This window comes from Chiloscyllium plagiosum, chromosome 23, assembly GCF_004010195.1.
Source record: "Chiloscyllium plagiosum isolate BGI_BamShark_2017 chromosome 23, ASM401019v2, whole genome shotgun sequence".
Classification (NCBI taxonomy): domain Eukaryota; kingdom Metazoa; phylum Chordata; class Chondrichthyes; order Orectolobiformes; family Hemiscylliidae; genus Chiloscyllium; species Chiloscyllium plagiosum.
Genome location: NC_057732.1, coordinates 45,348,417 through 45,373,109, shown reverse-complemented (window position 1 = coordinate 45,373,109; position 24,693 = coordinate 45,348,417). Strand labels below are relative to the sequence as shown.

The 24,693-nt window shown below is 42.9% G+C and overlaps 1 protein-coding gene across 1 annotated transcript in view; it reads right to left on the bottom strand.

Annotated features, from left to right (window-relative positions):
• Positions 1–23,847, bottom strand: part of usp6nl (USP6 N-terminal like) — a 200,431-nt gene extending 176,584 nt beyond the window's left edge. Inside the window, exon 1 of the mRNA XM_043714082.1 lies at positions 23,753–23,847. Within this exon, the coding sequence (XP_043570017.1) occupies positions 23,753–23,819 (67 nt within the window). The 5' untranslated portion in view covers positions 23,820–23,847. The remainder of the gene's footprint in view (positions 1–23,752) is intronic.
• Positions 23,848–24,693: the final 846 nt, after the last annotated feature.

Sequence of the window (24,693 nt, the reverse complement as noted above, 5' to 3'; positions counted from 1 at the left end):
AGTGGGGGGGGGGGAACTGACACAGCAATGAACCTGCACAGTTACTGCCTTTGCTGTTTAAATTCATCTATCGCTGGACATCGGAGTGCATCTGGGAAAATTAATAAACAGTGAAGTTCACAACTAATTTTGGAGGAACTGCTTGCGTGAGGTTCACAGCACAGAAGCAGGTAAGTTAAATTGTTTTTAAGTGGGACTTACAGAAAGTCTACAGTAGTGAGTAGAGTGGGTTTTTTCTTGATTATATGCTTTTGAGATATGTCTCTTGATTAAACTTAAAATATAAGCCATACCTCTTAATTTAACCTGGTGCAGTGTTTGGTAGAGGAATAAGGTGGTGTTATTTTCTGGATCTGTAGATTGTGAAGGAGCAAAAATGGCCTTTAGTAGAGTGATATGCACTTCTTGTCGGATGTGGGAGTTTAAAAAGAGTTTAAGGGTTATTGCGGATTATAATCTGCAATAAACGCTGTTAGTTGCAAATCTTATCGGATCGAATGGATCGGTTGGAGAGACAGTTAGAAGCAATGAGGAATTTACAACAGCAACAGTATGTAATGGATGGTAGTTATAGGAAGGGGGAAAAGTCGTAGATACAGCCACATAGATGGGTTAACTCCAGGAAAGGCAAGAGAGGTAGGCAGCTAGTGCAGAAGCCTTCTGTGGCTATACCCATTTCAAACAGGTATGCTGTTTTGGAAAATGTAGGGGGTGATGGATTCTCAGGGGAACGTAGCACGAACAGTGGAGTGGGTGGGACCCAGGGAGATAGTGAGGAAAGAGCTCAATCTGAGACTGGTACAGTTGAGAACAGAAGTGAGTCAAACAGTCAGGGCAGGCAGGGACAAGGTAGGACTGAGAAATTAAACTGCATTTATTTCAATGCAAAGGGATTAAAGGGGAAGGCAGATGAACTCAGGGCATGGTTGGAACATGGGACTGGCATATCATAGCAATTACAGAAACATGGCTTAGGGATAGGCAGGACTGGCAGTTTACTGTTCCAGGATACAAATGCTACAGGAAGGATAGAAAGGGAGGCAAGGAGGGGGAGTGGCGTTTTTGATAAGGAATAGCATTACAGCTGTGTTGAGGGAGGATATTCCTGGAAATACATCCAGGAAGTTATTTGGGTAGGACTGAGAAATAAGAAAGGGATGATCACCTTATTGGGATTGTATTATAGACCCACTAATAGTCAGAGGGAAATTGAGAAACAAACTTATAAGGAGATCTCAGCTATCTGTAAGAATAATAGGGTGGTTATGGTAGGGGGATTTTAACTTTCCAAACATTGGCTTGGACTGCTATAGTGTTAAGGGTTCAGATGGAGAGGAATTTGTTAAGTGTGCACAAGAAAATTTTCTGATTCAGTATGTGGATGTACCTACTAGAGAAGGTGCAAAACTTGACCTACTCTTGGGAAATAAGGCAGGGCAGGTGACTGAGGTGTCAGTGGGGGAGCACTTTGGGGCCAGCGACCATAATTCCATTAGATTTAAAATAGTGATGGAAAAGGATAGACCAGATCTAAAAGTTGAAATTTTAAATTGGAGAAAGGCCAATTTTGATGGTATTAGGCAAGAACTTTCGAAAGCTGATTGGGGGCAGGTGTTCGCAGGTAAAGGGACTGCTGCAAAATGGGAAGCCTTCAGAAATGAGATAACAAGAATCCAGAGAAAGTATATTCCTGTTAGGATGAAAGGAAAGGCTGGTAGGTATAGGGAATGCTGAATGATTAAAGAAACTGAGGGTTTGGTTAAGAAAAAGAAGGAAGCATGTACAAGGTATAGACAGGATAGATCAAGTGAATCCTTAGAAGAGTATAAAGAAAGTAGGAGTATACTTAAGAGGGAAATCAGGAGGGCAAAAAGGGGACATGAGATAGCTTTGGCAAATAGAATTAAGGAGAATCCAAACGGTTTTTACAAATACCTTAAGGACAAAAGGATAACTAGGGAGTTATCCTAGGGCCCCTCAAAGATCAGCAAAGTGGCCTTTGTGTGGAGCCACTGAAAATGGGGGAAGATACGAAACGAGTATTTTGCATCAATATTTACTGTGGAAAAGGATATGGAAGATATAGACTGTAAGGAAATAGATGTTGACACCTTGCAAAATGTCCATATTACAGAGAAGGAAGTGCTGGATGTCTTGAAACGCATAAAAGGTGAATACATCCCCAGAACCTGATCAGGTGTATCCTGCAACTCCTTGGGAAGCTAGAGAAGTGATTGCTGGGGCTCTTGCTGAGATATTCACAGGTGAGGTGCTGGAAGACTGGAGGTTGGCTAACTTGGTACCACTCTTTCAGAAGGGTAGTAAGGATGAGCCAGGGAACTATAGACCAGAGAGCCTGACCTCAGTGGTGGGCAAGTTGTTGGAGGGAATCCTGAGGAACAGGAGGTACATGTATTTGGAAAAGCAAAGACTGATTAGGGATAGTCAACATGGCTTTGTGCGTGGGAAATCATGTCTCACAAACTTGATTGAGTTTTTTGAAGAAGTAACAAAGAGGATTGATGAGGTGGTGGTAGTGGGTTGTTTTTCAGACTGGAGGCCTGTGACCAGTGGAGTGCCACAAGGATCAGCGCTGGGTCTTCTACTTTTTGTCATTTACATAAATGATTTGAATGCGAGCATAAGAAGTACAGTTAGTAAGTTTGCAGATGACACTAAAATTGGAGATGTAGTGGACAGCGAAGAAGGTTACCTCAGATTACAATGGGATATGATCAGATGGGCCAACGGGCTGAGAAGTGGCAGATGGAGTTTAATTCAGATAAATGCGAGGTGCTGCATTTTGGGAAAGCAAATCTTAGCAGGACTTATACACTTAATGGTAAGGTCCTAGGGAGTGTTGCTGAACAAAGACCATGGAGTACAGGTTCACAGCTCCTTGAAAGTGGAGTTGCAGGTAGATAGGATAGTGAAGGCGGCTTTTGGTATGCTTTCTTTTATTGGTCAGAGTATTGAGTACAGGAGTTGGGAGGTCATGTTGTGGCTGTACAGGACATTGGTTAGGCCACTGTTGGAATATTGCGTGCAATTCTGGTCTGCTTCCTATCAGAAAGATGTTGTGAAAGGGTTCAGAAAAGAGTTACAATCATGTTGCCAGGGTTGGAGGATTTAAGCTATGGGGACAGGCTGAGGCTGTTTTCCCTGCAGTTTTGGAGGCTGATGGGTGACCTTATAGAGGTTTACAAAATTATGAGGGGCATGGATAGGATAAATAGACAAAGTCTTTTCCCTGGGGTGGGGGAGTCTAGAACTAGAGGACATAGGATAGGGTGAGAGGGGAAAGATATAAAAGGGACCTAAGGGGCAACTTTTTCACGCAGAGAGTGGTACATGTATGGAATGAGCTGCCAGAGGAAGTGGTGGAGGGTGGTACAATTGCAACATTTAAAAGGTATTTGGATGGATATATGAATAGGAAGGGTTTGGAGGGGTATGAGCCGGGTGCTGGCAGGTGGGACTCGACTGGGTTGGGATATCTGGTCAGCATGGATGGGTTGGACCGAAGGGTCTGTTTCCATGCTGTATATCTCTATGACTCTATAATGCTGTGAATTGTTTTACTAATATTAGGGAGGCCACCCAATTAGTGAAGCTAGGTAACTGCACCTCCTCCACAATAACACTCAATACTGGAGCCCTTCACAAATGCATCCTCAGCCCCCAACTGTATTCCCTGTACACCCATGACTGTGCTGACAAATTCCAGATGAATGCTATTGGTAAGTTTGTTGACGACACCACCGTATTAGGATGGATATCTAACAATGAGTCAGAATACAGAAGGGAGATAGAAGGTTTGGTGACGTCGTGCAATGAGAACAACCTCTCTCTCAATATCAGCACAACTAAAGAACTGACCATTGGCTTTGGTAAGAAAGGAGAAGACACCTCCATCTACATCAATAGAACTGAGGTTGATAGGGTGGAAGCCATCATGTTCCTCAGAGTGACGATAACCATGTAGTTGCGATGGTCAAGGTGGTACAACACCTCTTCTTCCTCAGGCAGCTCAGGAAATTTGGCATGTCCATAAGGACCCTCACCAACTTCTACAGATGCACAATTGAAAACGTTCTGACCTGGTCCATAATGGCCTAGTATGACAACTGTTCTTCCCAGGAAAACAGTAAACTACAGAGGGTGGTGTGCACAGCCCAAGGCATCACAGGAGTTGACCTTCCATATGGACTCCATTTATTCGGCTCACTCCTGCGGAAAGGCTGCCAACATAATCAAAGACCCTTCCTATCCTCAAAATGATCTCCTACAAACCTTTCCATTAGGTAGAAGATACAGAAGCCTGAATACACGCACCAGTAGGTTCAGGGACAGCTTCTGCCTGGCCGTTATTAGACTATTGAATAAATTCTCTAGCCTCACATAATGCTGATCTTTGCTAACGTTGGTCTCTCAGTACACCCTGTACAATGTTACCTTTATGCCTCTGTCCAATCCTTTTGTTCTGCACATTCTTGCTTACTATGAGCTGTCTGTACTGCTTGTAAACAAAGCTTTTCACTGTACTTTGGTATAAGTGACAATAAATAAATGAAATCAATCAACAAGGCTTCAGTTTAACATCTCAACTGAAAACATCAGCACCTCAGACACTGCAAGATTCCTCAGGTAACACAGTGCAGTGTCAATCTGAATTATATGGTCAATTGTCAAGTCAGTCTTTAGATTACTTTACAGTGTGGAAACAGGCCCTTTGGCCCAAGTCCACATTGACCCGCCGAAGCGCACCCACCCAGACCCATTCCCCTACATTTACCCCTGCACCTAACACTACAGGCAATTTAGCATGGCCAATTCACCTAAGCTGCACATTTTTGGAATGTGGGAGGAAACCGGAGCACCCGGAGGAAACCCACGCAGACACGGGGAGAACGTGCAAACTCCACACAGTCAGTCGCCTGAGGCGGGAATTGAACTCTGGTCTCTGGCGCTGTGAGGCAGCAGTGCTAACCACTGTGCCACCATGCACAGGAAGGAGACCATGCCTGTATGGAAGGGGGTTGGATATGTGTATCTATCCAGTGACAAAACTGTTCCCTGCTGCACATAAAGAAGTAGTCTTTAAAATTACCTTGGGTAAGGCCAGTGGCTTGTGACACTAACAGATCTTTAAAAAAAAGAAAAAGAAAAAAAAGTGGGCAGCACGGTGGCACAGTGGTTAGCACTGCTGCCTCACAGCGTCAGAGACCCGGGTTCAATTCCTGCCTCAGGCGACTGTCTGTGTGGAGTTTGCACATTCTCCCTGTGTCTGCGTGGGTTTCCTCCAGGTGCTCCGGTTTCCTCCCACAGTCCAAAAACGTGCAGGTTAGGTGAATTGGTCATGCTAAATTGCCCATAGTGTTCGGTGTCGGGGAATGGGTCTGGGTGGGTTGCGCTTCGGCGGGTCGGTATGGACTTATTGGGCCGAAGGGCCTGTTTCCACACTAAGTGATCTAATCTAGGCAGTGCTGCTGCTGTCAGTCTTGAACCTAAGATACCAGAATGGTATTCAGTTTGATACAGCTCAAAGTTCTGATCTTGTGTCCTGCCCTGCATATCTATCACCAATGTTTTCTCTATGTTGTGTGGTCCTAAGGTCCTGTATTGGTTGGCACCAATCAGCCTTTAGCTATGCAAACACGTTTAAAACTTTGAAGGTAACACGCAAACAAATTTATCACGCATCCAAAATAATTAGGATAGCATGGTGGCTCAGTGGTTAGCATGGCTGCCTCACAGCATGTAGGACCTGGGTTTAATTCTACCCTTGGGCGACTCTGTACAGTTCTCATTCTCCCCCTGCCTTCATGGGTTTCCTCCCATAGTCCAAAGATGAGCAGATTAGGTGGATTGTCCAAGGACACACAGGCTAAATGGATGTACCTTAGAAAATATAGGGTTACAGGGATAGGAAAATGTGGGTGGGTGGGTCTGTGTGGGATAGTCTTCATAGGGTTGGCATGGACACGATGGACAAAGTGGCCTGCTTTCTAGGGATTCAGTGGATGTGAATGATGTTGCTACTGATCAGCCTGTCCCCACTGACCAACATTACTTCCTGTTCCTCAATGCCTCAAATCTTCAGCCTTTTGACCCATCTTGGGGCACTGCAGATCAAGTATCCACCCTATTTTGTTAACAATACAATTCCTTCAACTTTAGCCTAATGCATAAGTCTCTTCCTTCACCACATCAATGCCAATCATACCTTCAGCCACCTTAGCCCCTTGCTCTAAAATTCCCTTTTTAAAATTCTAAACCTCCCCTTCCTCTTTCAAACTCTTCCTCAACCTCTTTTCTACATGCAAGGAGAGTGTTTTGAAATGTCTGAACAGCATAAAAAGGGAAAGCCCGTGTCAGTTGGTAGAATGATTGATAACAGGAAGGCATGGATTTAAAATAATGGACAAAATAATCAATGAAAAGAAGGAAAACATGTTCCAGCAAATTATTGGAATTTTTTTTTGCCCCAGATTGTGATAGATAGTCTAATGGCCTGTCTTTTTATGATCCTAAGTTTAAAAAAAAACATGCAAGACAAAAAGAAAGCTGGGAAGCAGGACTATGTAATTTGCTTCTTTGGACAACCTGTCCAGGCATGATGGGTCAAAATATAACTTCCTTCTATTTTGCAACCATTCTAATGCTGTGAAATACCAGCTTGGAAACCATAAGTCAAAGCTGTAAAGTGAATAAACAGGAAAACTTTAGAGATCTTTCTGAAGACGAACAATTCCTTGTTAATTCCAAGCTTCTGTCCTTGTGAAAGTGCCAGGTATTAGAAAGCAGCTTTGTTCTTTTTCAAAAAAATCTGTTTAGATATATTTAATTACAGAAACATGGTAGAAATACGCACACTTTAAAAAATACAGACAGAGGTTAAATCAACAAGATGCTCAGAGCACCATGTAATTATTAACATTATATATACAGTTATGAAAATGAAAACAAATTGAAGGTATTTATTGATCAAAACAATTTGAAGATGAATAAACAATTAATTAAAGGAACTCCCCTTTTAACAAGAAAGATCAGCTTTCATTCAAGAGAGACAGCAACAAATGATCTCAATTTAAAACACAACAGCCAATTTACAAATAGAAATACAGCAAAACCAAAATGTTCTCTTCCAGCCCTCTACTGCTATGCAAGACTGCCTTCAATCATCAAAATCCTCAATGAGCCCCTATAAATGTGAATCATTTCCCATACCTCAGGAGCTTCCCAGGTGCAAGCAGAAATTGATTCCAATGCGCCAGTGCAATCTTTAGATGCCTGTGGAAGAGTGTGTTCGATGTCAGAGACCTCAAACCCAACACCAACCCACTCTCTCGACAGCAGCATTGGTCCCCCCACCCTCCTATATGCATCAGAAATATGAATCATATAAAGCAAATACCTCAAATCCCTAGACAGCTGTCACCAGCAGTGCCTTCACAAAATCCTGTAAAATCCATTAACAGGAGAGGTGTATCAATGTGAGCATTCTCTCCCAGGCCAATAGGCTCAGTATCAATGCTCAGCACTGGTCATGCACAAGCAGCTGTGATTGTCAAGTTACATTGTTCACATGCCCAAAACAAGTTTCTCTAAACAAGTGTTCAACTTTGAGCTCCACAATGGTAAGCAAAATCATGAGGAGAGCACAGGAAATGTTCCAAGGACACCCTGAAAGTGTCACTAAACAAATGCAGCATTCCCACTGACACATGTGAATTGCTTACCTTAACAATCCAAACTGTGGAAACATCGGTGAAGGCACCAACCAGTGTCACTAAGTTTGAGTGTCACTAGAGTCATAGAGATGTACAGCATGGAAACAGACCCTTCGGTCCAACCAGTCCATGCCGACCAGATATCCCAACACAATCTAGTCCCACCTGCCAGCACCCAGCCCAAATCCCTCCAAACTCTTCCTATTCATATACCCATCCAGATGCCTTTTAAATGTTGCAATTCTACCAGCCTCCACCACTTCCTCTGGCAGCTTATTCCATACACGTACTACCTTCTGTGTGAAAAACTAAGTGAAGTATATTGAGGAAAAGCACATGAAGAGTGAGCAGAATCGAGGAAGACGCATATTAGAACCTTCACCAATTTTTCAGTATTTTTATCTTATTCTTTTATCAATTTGGTTTGGGCTATAAAGTAAGAATTCTGGATCAATGGTGCTGGAAGAGCACAGCAGTTCAGGCAGCATCCGACAAGCAGCAAAATCGCCGTTTCGGGCAAAAGCCCTTCATCAGGAATAAAGCTTTATCAGGAATAAAGGTTGGGGAAGGGGAAATGAGGAAACTGGTGAAGTCCACATTGATGCCCTGGGGTTGAAGTGTTCCGAGGCAGAAGATGAAGCGTTCTTCCTCCAGGCGTCTGGTGGTGAGGGAGTGGCGGTGAAGGAGGCCCAGGACCTCCATGTCCTCGGCAGAGTGGGAGTTGAAATGTTGGGCACAGAGCGGTGTGATTGATTGGTGCGGGTGTCCTGGAGATGTTCCAAACTTCCAGCTCAGCACTGTCCCCATGACTTGTTCTACCTGCCTATCTTCTTTTCCACCTATCTACTCCACCCTCCCCCCGCCCTATCACCTTCATCCCCTCCCTCACTCACCTATTGTACTCTATGCTACTTTCTCCCCATCCCCACCCTCTTCTAGCTGATCTCTCGACGCTTCAGGCTCTCTGCCTTTATTCCTGATGAAGGGCTTTTGCCCGAAACATCGATTTTACTGCTACTCGGATGCTGCCTGAACTGCTGTGCTCTTCCAGCACCACTAATCCAGAATCTGGTTTCCAGCATCTGCAGTCATTGTTTTTACCTACTTGGCTATTCAAAAGTCTGGCTACAAATTATTGGGGTCAATTTTGAGGTTCGTTGAATGTTTTAAATTTACTGTATTTCAAATACCAAAAGATAGATTGATTTGGTTCATCTGTCCATTTCTGTGTTGCAACAAACACCACCTGCCCCCACATGTAGCAGTTTGTGATTCCAGGATTGGACTATTCAACCACTGCAGAACACCACCTCCTAACCCTGAAGTGGAAGCAAGTCATCCCAGACCCTGTGTTTTAACAATGTCTTCTGATTGTCATCCCGTGGCTAGCAATGCAAATACAGAAAACTCGTAGAACTTAGCTGAAAACAATAAGAGCAATAGACAGTACATTGCCAAAAGAAAGCAAAGCACTTATCTCCAAAGAGTCAAATTCAGATATTAATTAATAGAGATGGCAAATTAAAATGTCACATTATGACAAATATTCTAAAGAAAATTACTGAATGATAACTGTGCTATAAACGATGAAGATAATTTATTTAAAAAAGGGAAAGAAATAACATAGGAGTGAACCATCAGTATCAACATCAATGAAAGCGCACACACTAAGTGGAGGCTTTACATGTTGCCAGAGAGGGCCAATAAAAGGTACAAGAGATAAAGTTGGCCAGGAAATCTGCAACTTAATGCAAAATTGAAGGCAAAAAAAAAGTATTTTCTGATCCTGTACAGTCCTACTTTCCAAAGGAAAGTGAAATACATTTAGTTGAATTTGTCTATACCGTGGAATACTCATGGTTTCTTTGAAATTTAATTAGGCCAAAGCAAGATGATGAGATATTGTAAGCTGCAATAGACAAGACATGCAGTAAAATATTGTACCCTAAATGCCCAACTGGACAAACACTAACTTTTTTTTTTATATACTATCACAGAAATTAGAAAAGTTTTGTAGAATGGGGTGTGTGTGTGTGTGTGTGTGTGTGTGTGTGTGTGTGTGGGTGTGGAGGTGGAGAAGCTGACACAAAAATGGTGGGAACTTTTTCTTCCCATCAACTATAGGAAGTCTGCAATCAGTTCGGCCAAGTGCAGGGCTTGTTTCTCACTTTTCATGATCTTCAGTCAGGTCACAAAGATGCACTATATCAAATTCTGACTTTTGAATTTCATTGACTGGGCGCATACTTCTGAAAAAGGCAGTTTTGGCTGAAAAGGGTTATTTCAATGAAACAAGGAGATACTGACTTATGAAATCTCTACCACAGAGGGCTGTGAAAGCTAAGTAATTTAAATAGAGAATGGCATAGATTTCTGATTACTAAATTAAGGGAAATGGGATAGAGTGGGGAAAATGGAATTGAGGCAGATGCTCAGCTTGATCTAGAATACTGGCACAAACATGGATGGTTTAACAGCCTCCTTCTACCCCTATTATCCTACCATTCAGCAACATTCCATTTCATGGAGTAATGGGGTCCATGAAGATCAAATGCAACATAAAAGTGACCAGCTACATTTTGAAACATTCTGGCCACAAATGCTGAACTTTTATTTTACATGACTAAGTAATCAGCCCTTTTTGACTAGCTCAACTTCCAATGAAATAATTAGACGAGAAGATTTAAAGTGCATGTGTTGGAGTTTAGATTGGTAATGTCATGTTTTTATACAGGTCAATTTCAGAACAATATACTTGAAGCCTTACTACGATAAAGATTCAAGAAGACCTGCCTGTCTAACCCTTTGTAAGCATGTTGACATTTATGCACATTCATTTGAATAGCAAGTCCATTTTATCAAGTTTTAAAATACATTTGTCACAATCATATAAAGAGGAAAAGGAAGAAAGCCATCCCATCTCCTCAATTAGGCATAAGTCAATTTGCAACTGTTTTCTTGATTAACTAGCAATTGGTTTGATTTATAGCTCTTTAACTAGACCTAACAGGGTCAAAATTTTTTAAACACGCATGTGGTACAAATTCTGTCAATGCTGGAATACACAGCAGATTTAGCAGCATTGTGATGACCTTTCGTCAGAACTGGTGCTGAATGTGTTGAGTGCTGTGCAGTCTCCAAACCTTGCTAGTGAACAAAATAAAATTCAGCAAGTCCATTACTGTTAAAATTAATTAGCATATATTCTGCTAAGAGTCACTAGAAAGCAACCTAGAGACAAATCCAAAACAATTTTGTTTGTAACCAGCTTTGGACAATGAGCTAAATTGATACACTTTCACAGCTATCTGGATGAACTAATATTGTCCATCGTGTAGAGATAAGCACATGTTGCTGCACTGAATAAAATAAAAACAATTAACCACTTTTACCTAATAGAAGACAAGAGTTGGATAAGGGATACATTTTCAGGATGGCAACTTGTAACTAGTGGAGAGCCACTGGGATAAATGCTGGGGCCACACTTATTTACTGCATATTAATGATTTGGATGAGCCGTGATGTACTGTTGCCAAGTTTGCAGATGACACAAAAGTATGTGCGACGACAAGCGGTGAGGATGATACAGAGTCGACAAAGGGACTTTCAGATTAAGTGATTAGGCAAAAACAGGCAGGTTGAATGTAGAATAGAACAGACTATCCTTGATTGTCAAGTGCACTCAACTACAGCAGTACAGTGAAAAGTTACAATGTCACCTTTCATAGCACCACCTTAAGTACAAAGTACCTCTGTACAAATCTTAGATACAATAAGAGGAATAAAAAAAAAGAAATTACATTACCTTACAGTGATTCATAGCATAAGTTAGAAATAAGACTGAGATAAAAAGATAAACATTACAGTCAAATAAACAAATTATAGATAAACATTACATCGCAGTAGCTCAGCGCAGGGGCTTTCACACGTGGTCTGATCAGCCTTGCAAGTCGTTGACCACTTGCGCCAGAGCTCAGTCCAACAACCATCCCCGCTCCACTCCAGTTCTCAGCCGCTCCAATATTATGTGGGAAAATGTGAGAATATGCACTGTGGCAAGAAAAATAGAGGAGCTGAGTATTATCTAAATGGGGAAAGATTGCAGAAAGCTACAAACAAAAAGAGGAATATGAAAGTTCCCCATGCATATATCTCAAAAAGCTAGCATACTGGTTCAGCAGCTAATAGAGCTGAAAAATGTGTTGCTGGAAAAGCGCAGCAGGTCAGGCAGCATCCAAGGAGTAGGAGAATCGACGTTTCGGGCATAAGCCCTTCTTCAGGAATGAGGAGGCTGTGCCAAGCAGGCTAAGATAAAAGGTAGGGAGGAGGGACTTGGGGGAGGGGCGTTGGGAATGCGATAGGTGGAAGGAGGTTAAGGTGAGGGTGATAGGCCGGAGAGGGGGTGGGGGCGCCAAGGACCTGCATGTCCTTGGCGGAGTGGGAGGGGGAGTTAAAGTGTTCAGCCATGGGGCGGTTGGGTTGGTTGGTGCGGGTGTCCCAGAGGTGTTCTCTGAAACGTTCCGCAAGTAGGCGGCCTGTCTCCCCAATGTAGAGGAGGACACATCGGGTGCAGCAGATGCAGTAAATGATGTGTATGGAGGTGCAAGTGAATTTGTGACGGATATGGAAAGATCCCCTGGGGCCTTGGAGGGAAGTGTGGGGGGAGGTGTGGGCGCAAGATTTGCATTTCTTGCAAAATTACGGTCTTTGAAGAAGGAGGCCATCTGGGTTGTTTGATATTGGGATTGGATGCTTCATCAGCATCCTATACAGCTGCAACATACCTCCCTGCTTTTAAATTCAATCCTTTTATCAATGAAGGACAAAATTCTATTTGCCTTCCTAATCACCTGTTGTACCTGCAGACCAACCTTCTATGATTCATGCACAAGGACACCCAGGTCCCTCTAAGCAGGAGCATGCTGCAAACATTTTCCATTCAAGCAAGTCATTTTTACTGTTATTCCTACTAAATGGATGACTTCACATTCATTAACATTGTATTTCATCTGCCAGACCTATGTCCACTCACAAAGTATCAATGTTCCTTTGCAAAGTTTCAGTCTTCTGCATACTTTGCTCTGCCACTTATCTTACTGTCATCTGCAAATTTTGATGCACTACACGTGGTCCCCAAATTATCTATGTAAATTGTGAATAGATACAGTCCCAATACTGATCCCCGAGTTACTCCACTAGTTACTGATTGCCAACCAGAATCGCACTCATTTGTGCTCACTCTTTGCTTCCTGTTAGTCCTCTGTCCATGCTAATACTTTATCTGTAACGCCATAAATCTTTATCTTAAGCAGCAGCCTTTTGTGCAGCACCTTGTCAAAGGCCTTTTAGAAATTTAGGCACACCACATCTACTGGGACCCCATTGCCCACCATGCTCATAACATCTTTATTAGAATTCCAAATGATTAGTTAAGCATGACTTCCCCTTCATGTCTGCCCAGTGGGACAATTTCTATCTAGGTGCCTTGCTATTTCTTCCTTAATAATAGACTCAAGCATCTTCCCCATTAAAGAAGTTAAACTAGCCAGCCTATAATACCCCACCTTTTGTCCACTGCCCTTTTTAAACAGTAGCGTCACACGTGCTGTTGGAACTGCCCCAGAATCGTGAGCGTTTTGGAAAATTACTACAAGCGCACTTACTATATCTCCCGCCATCTCTTTTAGTACCCCAGCATGCATTCCATCAGGGCTAGGAGACTTGCCCATCCTTAGCTCCATATCTTGTCCAACACAACTACTTCTGTAATAAAAAAAAAGGTTTCCAGATTGGTTCCAGGTCCTCACCTACCTTCGTCTCTTTGTCAATTGCTGGCATGTTACTCACACCAAGATTAGAGCAGTGCTGGAAATGCACAGGTCAGGCAGCATCAGAGGAACAGGAAAAATCGACACTCGGGCAGGAGCCCTTCATCAGGAATGAAGCAAGAAGCCTCGGGGTGAAGAGATAAATGGGAGGGGGTGGGGCTGGGGACAATGTAGCTGGGAGTGCAGTAGGTGGATGGAGGAAGGGGTAAAGGTGATAGGTTGGAGAAGAGGGTGGAACGGATAGGTGGGAAGGAAGATTGCAGTAAGGGAGTGGCAGTGGAGGAGGCCCAGGACCTGCATGTCCTCGGCAGAGTGGGAAGGGGGATTGAAATGTTTGGCCATGGGGCGGTGGGGTTGATTGGTGCGGGTGTCGCGGAGATATTCCGTGAAGCACTCTGCAAGAAGGCATCCTGTCTCCCCAATGTAAAGGAGACCGCATTGGGAGCGACGGATGCAATAAATGACATTTGTGGAAGTGCAGGTGAAACTCTGATGGATATGGAATTGCAAAATCTGCGCCCTCACCTCCTTTGGGGCCTTGGATGGAGGTGAGGGTGCAGATTTTGCAATTCCTGCGGTAGCAGGGCAAGGTGCCAGGAGGGGAGGGTGGGTTGTTGGGGGCAGTGGACCTGACCAGGTAGTCACAGAGAACAGTCTTTGCGGAAAGTGGATAGGGTGGAGAGGGAAATACATCCCTAATAGTGGGGTCCGTTTGTAGGTGGCAGAAATGTCGGTGGATGATGCAGTTTATGCGGAGGTTGTTGGGGTGGAAAGTGAGGACCAGGGGGGTTCTGTCCTTGTTGCGGCTGGAGGGTGGGGTTTGAAGCCGGAGGTCCAGGACATGGATGAGATGTGTTGGAGGGCATCTTCAACCACGTTGGGGGGTGGGGGAATTATGGTCTTTAAAGAAGGAGGCCATTTGGTGTGTTCTGTGGTGGAACTTGTACTCCTGGGAGCAGATACAGTGGAGGCGGAGGAATTGGGAATACGGGATGGTATTTTTGCAGGAGGTAGGGTGGAAGGAGGTGTAATCCAGGTAGCTATGGGAGTCGGTAGGTTTGTAAAAAATGCCGGTGTTGAGTCAGTCATTGTTGATGGAGAAATCTGGGAAGGGGAGGGAGGTGTCAGAGATGGTCCATGTGAATTTAAGGAGAAAGTGAGGACTGCAGATGCTGGAGATCAGAGCTGAAAAATGTGTTGCTGGAAAAGCGCAGCAGGTAAGGCAGCACCCAAGGAACAGGAGAATCGACGTTTCGGGCATAAGCCCTTCTTCAGGAAGGGCTTATGCCCGAAATGTCGATCCTCCTGTTCCTTGGATGCTGCCTGACCTGCTGCGCTTTTCCAGCAACACATTTTCAGCATGTGAATTTAAGGTCAGGGTAAAATGTGTTGATGAAACTGATAACTGTTCAACCTCCTCATGGGAGCACAATGTGGTGCCGACGTAGTCATCAATGTAGCAGAGGAAAAGGTGGGGAGTGGTGCCAGTATAACTACGGAAGATGGACTGTTCAGCGTAGCCAACAAAGACACAGGCATAGCTGGGGGCCCATGCAGATGCCCATGGCTACCCCTTTTGCCTGGAGGAAGTGGGAGGATTTGAAAGAGAAATTTGAGGGTGAGGACCAGTTCAGCCAAACAAATGAGAGTGTCAGTGGAAGGGGATGTCGGGAGAGGAAGAAATGGAGGGGTTAGAGGCCCCGGTCATGGCGGATGGAGGTATAGAGGGACAGGATGCTCATGGTGAAGCTGAGGCGTTGGGAGCAGGGAAAATGGAAGTCTTGGAGGAGATGGAGGGCGTGGGTGATGTCCTGAACGTATGTGAGGAGTTCCTGGACTAGTGGGCGGGGGGGGAGGAATAGGACAATATCGAGGTGGAGGGGAGTTCGGTGGAGCAGGAGCAGGCGGACACAATTGGTCGGCGGGGTGGTTAGGCTTGTCGATCTTGGGAAGGAGGTAAAAATTGGGTCGTGAGGGTTCCTGAACTATGAGGTTGGAACCTGTAGGTGGGAGATCCCCTGAGGTGATAATGTTGTGGATGGTCTGGGAGATGATGGTTTGGTGATGGGGGATGAGGTCATGTGTGAGGGGTGGTAGGAAGAGGTGTCTTCAAGTTGGTGCCTGGCTTCACATGTAGAGGTCAGTGCTCCAAACTACCACTGCATCCCTTTTGTCCGCTGGTTTGATGGTGAGGTTGGAATTGGAGCAGGAGTGGAGGGCTGCACATTGTGAGGGTGAGAGGTTGGAGTGGGGGAAGGGGATAGACACAGTTAATGTCCCGGCAGCAGTTTGAAATGAAGAGATCGAGAGCAGGTAATAGACCGGCACAGGGTGGATGGAGTATGTTGGAGGCAGGTGAAGGGGTCCTCGGAGGGTCTTGATTAAAAAGGTAAGCTCAGAGGCGGAGGAAGAAGGGTTTGACATCACGATGCATATTGAATTCATTGATGCATGGACAAGAGATGAAGGTAAGACCTTTGCTGAGGACTGATCGTTCGTCCTCAGTGAGGGGGAGGTCTGTGGGGATAGTGAAAAGTCGGCAGGGCTGGGAGCTAGGACCTGGTGTAGGTGTGTAGCTGGGAGTGGTGGCGGAGACTGTAACTGGAGTGGGAGTGCGGTCATGCAAATGGGGGTGGAGTCATTTGCAGAGGTGATGTTCCCCTCAGGGTTATGGGGTGGCGAGGATTCACATCCTCCACTGTGAAGACTGACAAAATATCTATTCGATGTCTCAGCCATTTCATCATATCTCATGACTAAATGCCCCTTCTCATTCTCTAAAGGACCAACGTTTACTTTAGTCACTCTTTTTCATTTTATATATTTATAGAAACTTTTGCTATCTGTCTTTGTATTCTGTGTTAGAACATGAGAAAAAAACTCTTACTTTTCTTTATAACTCTTTTTTTGTGGCTGTTGACCTTTAAAGCTTTCCCAAACTTCTAGTTTCTTGCAGATCTTGGCCACTTTATAGATCTTCTCTTTCAATCTGGTAGCCTCCCTTATTTCCTTCGACACCTATGGCAGATTACCCCTTTTCTTACAGTCCTTCCTTTTCACTGGAATATACTTTTGCTGAGCACTTCGAAAAATTGCTTTGAAGTACTCCACTGCTCGTCAAGTGTCCCATCATAAAGTTTTTGTTTCCAGTCTACTTTAGCCAAGTCCTCCCTCATCCTATTGTAGTCTCCCTTGTTTAAGCACAGGGCCCTGGTATTGGGTTTTATCTTCACACTCGCCATCGATATTTTGAATTCTTCTTCTTCCTCCAAGTGAATCTCAAACTATGAGGTCATTAATTATTCCAGTCTCATAACAGAGAACCAAATCCAGGATAGCTTGCTCCCACGTCGGTTCCATGACATACTGTCCAAGAAAACTATCACTGATACACTCAACAAAGACTACCTGACTGAGCTGGTTCGACCAATCGACATGTAGATTAAAGTCCCCCATGATAATTGCCATACCATTTTTACAAGCATTGGTTATTCCTTTGTTTATTGCCCGCACAATGTGATATTATTATTTGGTGGCCTAGGACTACGCCTATCAGTGACTTTCTTCTTAGAAATTCTAATTTCCACTCAAATGGATTCAACCTTATTCTCCATATCATCTCACAGCACCGCCCTGATGTCGTCCTTGAATATCAGAGCTACACTACTTCCCTTACCTTCCTATCTATTTGTCCTTCTGAATAGTCTGATACCTCCGGATATTTAACTCCCAGTTGTGACCATCCTGTCACCATGTCTCCATAATGGCTACCAAATCATATTCATTCCTGATGATTTGTCCCGTTCACTGATCGACCACATTATGAATGCTACGAGCATTAAGGTAAAGTACTCTCCTGCCAGCTTTCATACCCTCATGATTTCCAACATCCCGAATAATATCTCCTGAGTTATCCTTCCTTCTTACTTCTTTCATAGTCTGCCTTGTAGTTAAACCCTCCTGCACACATGCTAACCTGCTGCTTACCTTTTTATTTACCATCATACTTCCTGTCATTTTTCCCTTCCCTTCTCCCCTACCCACTAATTTTAAGTCCTCGTGACCACCCTATTTATCGTTTTCGCTTGAACACGGATTCCAGATCGGTTCAGGTGGAGACCGCCCTATCAGTACAGATCCCTCCTGTTCCAAATTGATGCCAATGCCCCTCTTTCCCACACTACTCCCTTAGCCACGTGTTTACTTCCCTAATTTTCTTATCCCTAAACCAATTTGCATGTGGCTTGGGTAGTAATCTGGAGATTATAACCCTTGAGGACCTGTTCCATAATTTCATTCCTAGTGCTTGATAATCCCCAAACTGGTCCTCCTTCCGATCCTTGCCTATGTTATCTGTCCCACCGTGGACCACAACAACTGGATCCTCCCCCCTCCTTTTCCAATACCCTTTTAAGCCGATCAGAGATGTCCTGCACCCTGGCACTGGGCAGGCAACACACTATGCGGGACTCCCGATCAGGCTTGCAAAGGTTACTATCTATCCCCCTAATTATAGAATCCCCTATAACTACCACTTGCCTTTTTGCTCCCCCTTCTTGCATGGTCTCCTACACCATGGAGCTGTGGTCAGCTGGTTTATGTTCCCCGCAGCCATTTTTCTCATCCTCAGAGAGCAAGTACCTCATACCTGTTGGTCAAGAGCAGAGGCTCCTCTGTTCCTGATTCTTAGGGGACTTAACAGATAGATACGAAAAATATTGTTCTCCATTGAGAAATTAGGACAGAGGTGGTACCTCAGAATAAGGGATTGCCCACTTAAGAAAAAGAAAGAGGAATTTCTTCTCTTAGAGGGTTGTGAACTTGTGGAATTCTTTACTGCACAGGACTGTTGAGATTGGATTGTGAAGTACAATCAAGGTTGAGATAGACAGGATTTAATTTGTCATATTACAGATTACTATATTTCATGGCTTCCTGAAAGCTGCACAACTGTGATTAGACAGCAACAAATACACAATTAAAGCACAAAAGATTAATTTCTTGCAAAACTACAAATTACCATTGAAGTTAACAATTAAAACAGTAATCTAAAATACTGCAAATTACTGCTGAGATTACCTACAATGCAAAACACAGCCAGAAGTGCCATGATACACAAGCACAATTAGCTAAGACCTAAAGACTTCAGGTAAAGAAGTTTCAGACCCCACATCTTTCTGACTCTGGAGAAGGCAAAGCATGAAACTGGCTCCTGGCAAAGTAAATGAAGTTCAGACTCCAGGCTTCATTGAAACAATGTGCATCAGCAGCCCCAAATTCTTCAACTAGTCTGTTTTAAACTCCTTACTTGGGGAAAAAAAGTGAATCCTGTCCAAAGTTCTAACAGCATTGGAAACATATCACAGAAGGTTAAGTCGACTAATACGCAGAATGGGCCGGATATCTTATGAGGAGAAGTTGGACAGGCTAGGCCTTTATCTGCTGAAATGTAGACAGACGTGAGGCAATTTGATTGAAACAAACAAGATCCTGAGGGGACTTGACAGGGTGACCAAGAAACGGTCATTTCTACTAGCAGGAGGAGTGTCTAAAACTAGAGGTCATCCATTTTAGGCAGAGATAAAAGGAGATTTTTTTTTCTCTTAGAACTGAATCATGGGGACCCTCTACCTCAAAGGGCAGGAAATCAAAGTCTCTGAACAATATTAAGGCAGAGATAAATCAATTTTTGATGGACAAAATGTGAAAGGCTGCCAGGAGTAGGCAGGAAGGTGGAGTAATCAGATCAGACATAATCATATTGAATGGCAGCACTGAATCATTAGCATTCTGCTTTTATAAACTAGTTTATTTGCATTATAATAATTAACCAGTCAGAAAAAAGTTATTTCAATCAAATCATAACTCAAACTGATTGAACCACTACTAAGTCAATTCAGTGAGCAAAGGCAAAAGTAAATGTTAATTTAAGGCTTTCTAAAGTCCCTATGTTCACAAGCAATGAATCAGATCAAAATATTAAGTCTTGCTTGATGAATAATTAAACAATTAAATTGGAGAAAGAAGCTTCAAACATAATCACTGATGACTGAGCCCAACACCTAGAAAATGCCAAACGTTAATGCTAAAACATTTACAGTCATCTTCAATCAAAATTGCTGAGTCGATGATCCATCTCAGTCTATATCCAAAGTTCCCATCATTGTGAATAACGCTCTTCAGTCAATTTTGATCACATTATATAATAACAAGAAACACTGGATTCAACAAAAGCAGTGGAGTTCCAACCAATACCACTCCAGGCACAGTGAAGAGTTGTGCTCCAGTGGTAGCTGTACCTTAAGCCAAATTGTTTTCCAAGAACTACAGCAAGAAAAAGTGGAAACTTGTTCAGCTATATCTTGACCCCAAAAATCGACAAATCCAGTGTGACCAATTATCATCCCTTTCAAACTCATAGAAGGTGACATCAACAGTGCTATCAAGTAATTATGACGACACTTATCAACCAATGCTTGCTTAATTGAACTCTTTGTGCTTTATCATGACCACCAAGCTATCGACCTCATTACACCTTTGGTACAAACAGTGAACAGTTTAATTCCAAGGCAGATGAGTTATTACTCTTGGCAGGGCTTGGCATCAAAGAGCACTTGTAAAATTGGAAGTAATGGGAATTAAGTGGAAAATAATCTCCTTTGGTTGAAGTGATACTTTGCATAAAGCAAGAGGATTGTTGGAGGCCAACCTCATCTTCAGGACATGGCTCCAATTGCTTCTCAACACAATGTTCTGGGCTGAAACAGCTCTTTCCCAAATTACCTTCCCTCCATCATATGGGCAAATGTGAGGATACTCAGTGATGATTGAATAATAATTATCTGAGGAGCTTCATTTGCAGCTCCTCAGATAATACAGGCAGTCCAACCCTGCATGGTGCAAGACCTAGACAACATAAAGGTCAGTCTTATAATTAGCAAGGCTTATAAAGTGTCATCCCATTCTCTCTCCACTCCCTCCCTCCCCCCCCCCCCCCTGTTGAAGCCAAATGCTCAGGGATACAGTATAGTTTTGCCTCTTTCATCTGGGCCCTGGAGTGAGAGAGAATGATCTCCCACGTGCACAGGGACGAGTTCACGGTCTTCTCTGGAGCAGCAGTTTATCAATGAACTATATAGTCATTTTACAGGGAGGAGCATCTAGATAAGGCAACATACATATTAGTTGGGTGACCATTACAATCAGCGAGCATCAATAGTATAGATTAAGCCATCTGCTTTACACAATGAATAAGTGGCTTCACATAATGAATGCTACCTCATCTTGTTAAGTGGCTCTACATAAATGCTTTTCCACCTTGTTAACCCATTATGCTCGCCTCCAGCACCCCATTGCTCAGCTGAACCTCTTGTTTCACAAAACTCAGAACTTAACACTTTCCCTGGCTGCTTATACCCGATACACATTCTCAAGGGCAGCAGATGTATGAAAATATATGCAAATGCCTGTTCAAGTCTAGCACCATCCCAACTCCAAATTGTATCATCACTCATTTAATTTTCATTCAAAATCTTGGAAAGCCCAAACAACACAATTTTGAAATATGCAATGAAAAGAATTCTCTCACAAAAACCAAACACTGACTTTCAATATTATGAAGGCAAAATTGTTCCCATCACCAAACTAAATTCAATAGCTCCTCACTATCCAGGAGGATGAATCATTCTCACCTGCGTAATACGTATGTGAATAAGGACAACAAATACTCAAATTTTGAAATGTTTAATTGCTGAGGATCAATTTTGATAACTAAAATAGAAAGTTTTCTCCATAAAAATTTTTTAAAACATTTACTTTATATGCACAAGGATATATTCAACAATAACAGATGCAAGCCTACAATTAATAATTAAGTTTCTGAGTGCACATTTCTTTCATTTCTCACAATTGCTACAAACTAAAATACTTTCATAATTGCTTTTAGAACAAATTAAAGGCTTTTCTTGAATGATCTGTTGTTTGAAATAAGCAGGATTGATCTTACATTTTAGTAACTGCTTTAAATTCACTGAACTGAAGTGGAGTCAATAAAGCTAAAGATGAACGTCAGCATCAGCATCCCGGCTGAACTAAAGTGCTTTTTCAAACAAAGAAATTTCTTTTGCAACTGAAAGTTATGCAAATTGCTTGGATTCCATGCAATCGTTTTAATTCCACAATTTTTGTGTGTTGTTTGGCTTCAAGGGAAGGATTTGATCTCAATCCTGTGCCACAATAAGCTGACATGTTGAGTTTGCAATCAGTGTCCTTTTAACATAACCAATAAACATTAGGAACTCTCCTCCAGACAAAGGAATCCAAACACAGATGCACTATTTCCTTTGACGCATCATTTGAATGATTTTCCCAGAAATGAGCAGCTTCAAGGCTCTCCATAAGCTTCTTGTGGAAATAGCCGAGGTTGCCACCCACCTATCCCTACCCCAGACACTAAAAATGACATGATAGCTATGTTTCTAATGTAGAAGATAGAGGTTCATGGAGAAGATGGATAGGAAGCTGTTCCTCTCAGTTGAAGGGTCAATATCAAAGGGTACAATTTTAAAGTGAAGAGCAAGAGGTTTAAGAGTGAATTTGAGGAAAAAACATTTCCAACAAGAGGTTGTAGTAATCTGGAAGGCACTATTGAGAGGGTAGTAATGGTGAGAAACCTCACAACCTTTAAAAAGTATGTGAATGACCATTGGAAGTGTCATAACATTCAAAGCCATGGGTTAAATGATGGAAAGTAGGGTTAGTACAAATAGATCAGCATAAAACTGACAGGCCAAAGGGTCTCTTTTATACTATATGATTCTATAATGGTTTACACCCTACTCTTCAATGCCTCCTGCCAGTACACTCTACAGTAATGTGCATAGAGGTAAGAAATTTCCAGATTGATGATGTAGAGGTACAAAAAATAGGGAAAAAAAACTAAAAATACCTTAAAACAAACAAGTTTGCATATGCCAAATAATTACAGAACTGAAAATTATTTTTCCCCCTTCAATTCTTCGACTTCCCTGACATGCACATTACCAGATATTAGGTTGGCTTGTTTTCCTGCTGTCTTTTAGAAGGAAAACTTGAAACTAACAATAATTTTGACACACATTTGCTCATTTCAGCAAATAAAACAAATGTAACCTTAGAGGACAAATATCCATTTCTAAACAAGAGACTCACCTCTCATCATGAAACCATCATCTCCCAGACCATATACAACCTCATCACCTCAGGAGATCTCCCGTCCACAGCTTCCAACCTCATAGTTCGGGATCCCGCACTGCCCGATTCTACCTCCTCCCAAAGATCCACAAGCCTGACCACCCTGGACAACCCATTGTCTCAGCCTGCTCCTGCCCCACCGAACCCACCTCCACCTACCTTGATACTGTCCTATCCCCCTAGCCCAGAACTCCCCACATACGTTCGAGACACCATCCACACCCTCCACCTCTTCCAAGACTTCCGTTTCCCTGGCCTCCAACACCTCATCTTCACTGTGGACATCCAATCTCTGTACACCTCCATCCGCCATGACCAAGGCCTCCAAGCCCTCTGTTTCTTCCTCTCTTGACGTCCCCACCAGTACCCTTCCACTGACACTCTCATTCGTTAGGCTGAACTGGTCCTCACCCTTAACAATTTCTCCCATGTGCCAGCACAGAACATTCCTTGCCTACATAGTGTGTTTTCTTTAGCTTTCTTAAAAAAAAAATCAATAGAACAGTGGTTAGCACTGCTGCCTCACAGCGACAGAGACCCGGGTTCAATTCCCGCTTCAGGCGACTGACTGTGTGGAGTTTGCACATTCTCCCCGTGTCTGCGTGGGTTTCCTCCGGGTGCTCCGGTTTCCTCCCACAGTCCAAAGATGTGCAGGTCATGTGAATTGGCCATGCTAAATTGTCCGTAGTGTTAGGTAAGGGGTAAATGTAGAGGTATGGATGGTTTGCGCTTCAGCGGGTCGGTGTGGACCTGTTGGGCCGCAGGGCCTGTTTCCACACTGTAACTAATCTAATCTAAACAAACCTCATCAACTTCATTCCTAAACAATAAGTAACAAAGCATCATAACTAAATGCAACAAGACAACAAATGTGACCGATCACACAGGCTGAATACTGCTCAACACAAAAACAGAGAACATAATCGTGTGTTTACTGTTTATGGAATGTATTCATCATACCTTTACTTTCAACATTTCTTTTTGAAGGTGACACCAGTTCCTTCACAATCTGCAAAATCTGCATCATGGCTAGTTGCCAGGGCAGCAGGTGTCAGCCTTCCTCTTCGAATTCCAACAGGTCTCATCTCCAAAACACTTCAGAATATTCTTCAGCAATGCTTGCAAGGTCTAACACAGAAAAACACAGTACAGAACACTAAACCGGGCCAGTTTTCACCAAAAGTGTTTATCAAATCTCTCAATGAAAGATATGATTTTGAAACTAGAATCAAAATACCAGACTGAGCAGACTGGCACCAACATTTTGATTTGCATTGTCAGCTCAGTAAAGACGAACACAGCAGGGAACCACTTCCATTGAACTCCGCACACAACACAACGTTTGGATGAGGTACGGTCTCAACGAAAAGCACGTCTAACCAGACCAGCCTCCTGTAAAATTCCACCCCTAAAGCTGAATATAATCTAAGAGAAGCAGCATAATCATCACACACAGAGCAAACTGCAGCTTATGGTACATCTCTCATTCTGGAAGATAGCTCAATACACTTTTTTAAAAAAACTATGAGCTGATTATGGTGGCGAAGGAGGAAAAGGAGGAGGAAAAATAGAAGAGGACTGGAGCAGAGTATAGGATGGTAGTGGGTCAAAGAGTCACAAGTTGTTTCTCCGTGGAGTATGACTATTCCACACAGATATTATACATTGCCTGTTTAGTACATTCACTGACATAAGTGATCGAAAATAGAAAATGTGTTATATGTGTCAACTCTATGGTATGAGGTATTATGTTTTTAGCAAATATTTCAGATCTGTTACATGGTAAATTTAAGTTGTGTGGGAGTTTGATAAGGTTAAAAACTGTCAAATTTATACACCAGCAGTAACACGGAATTAAATACAATAGTGCAATCTGATTGCAAGTGAATTGGTAATGTTCC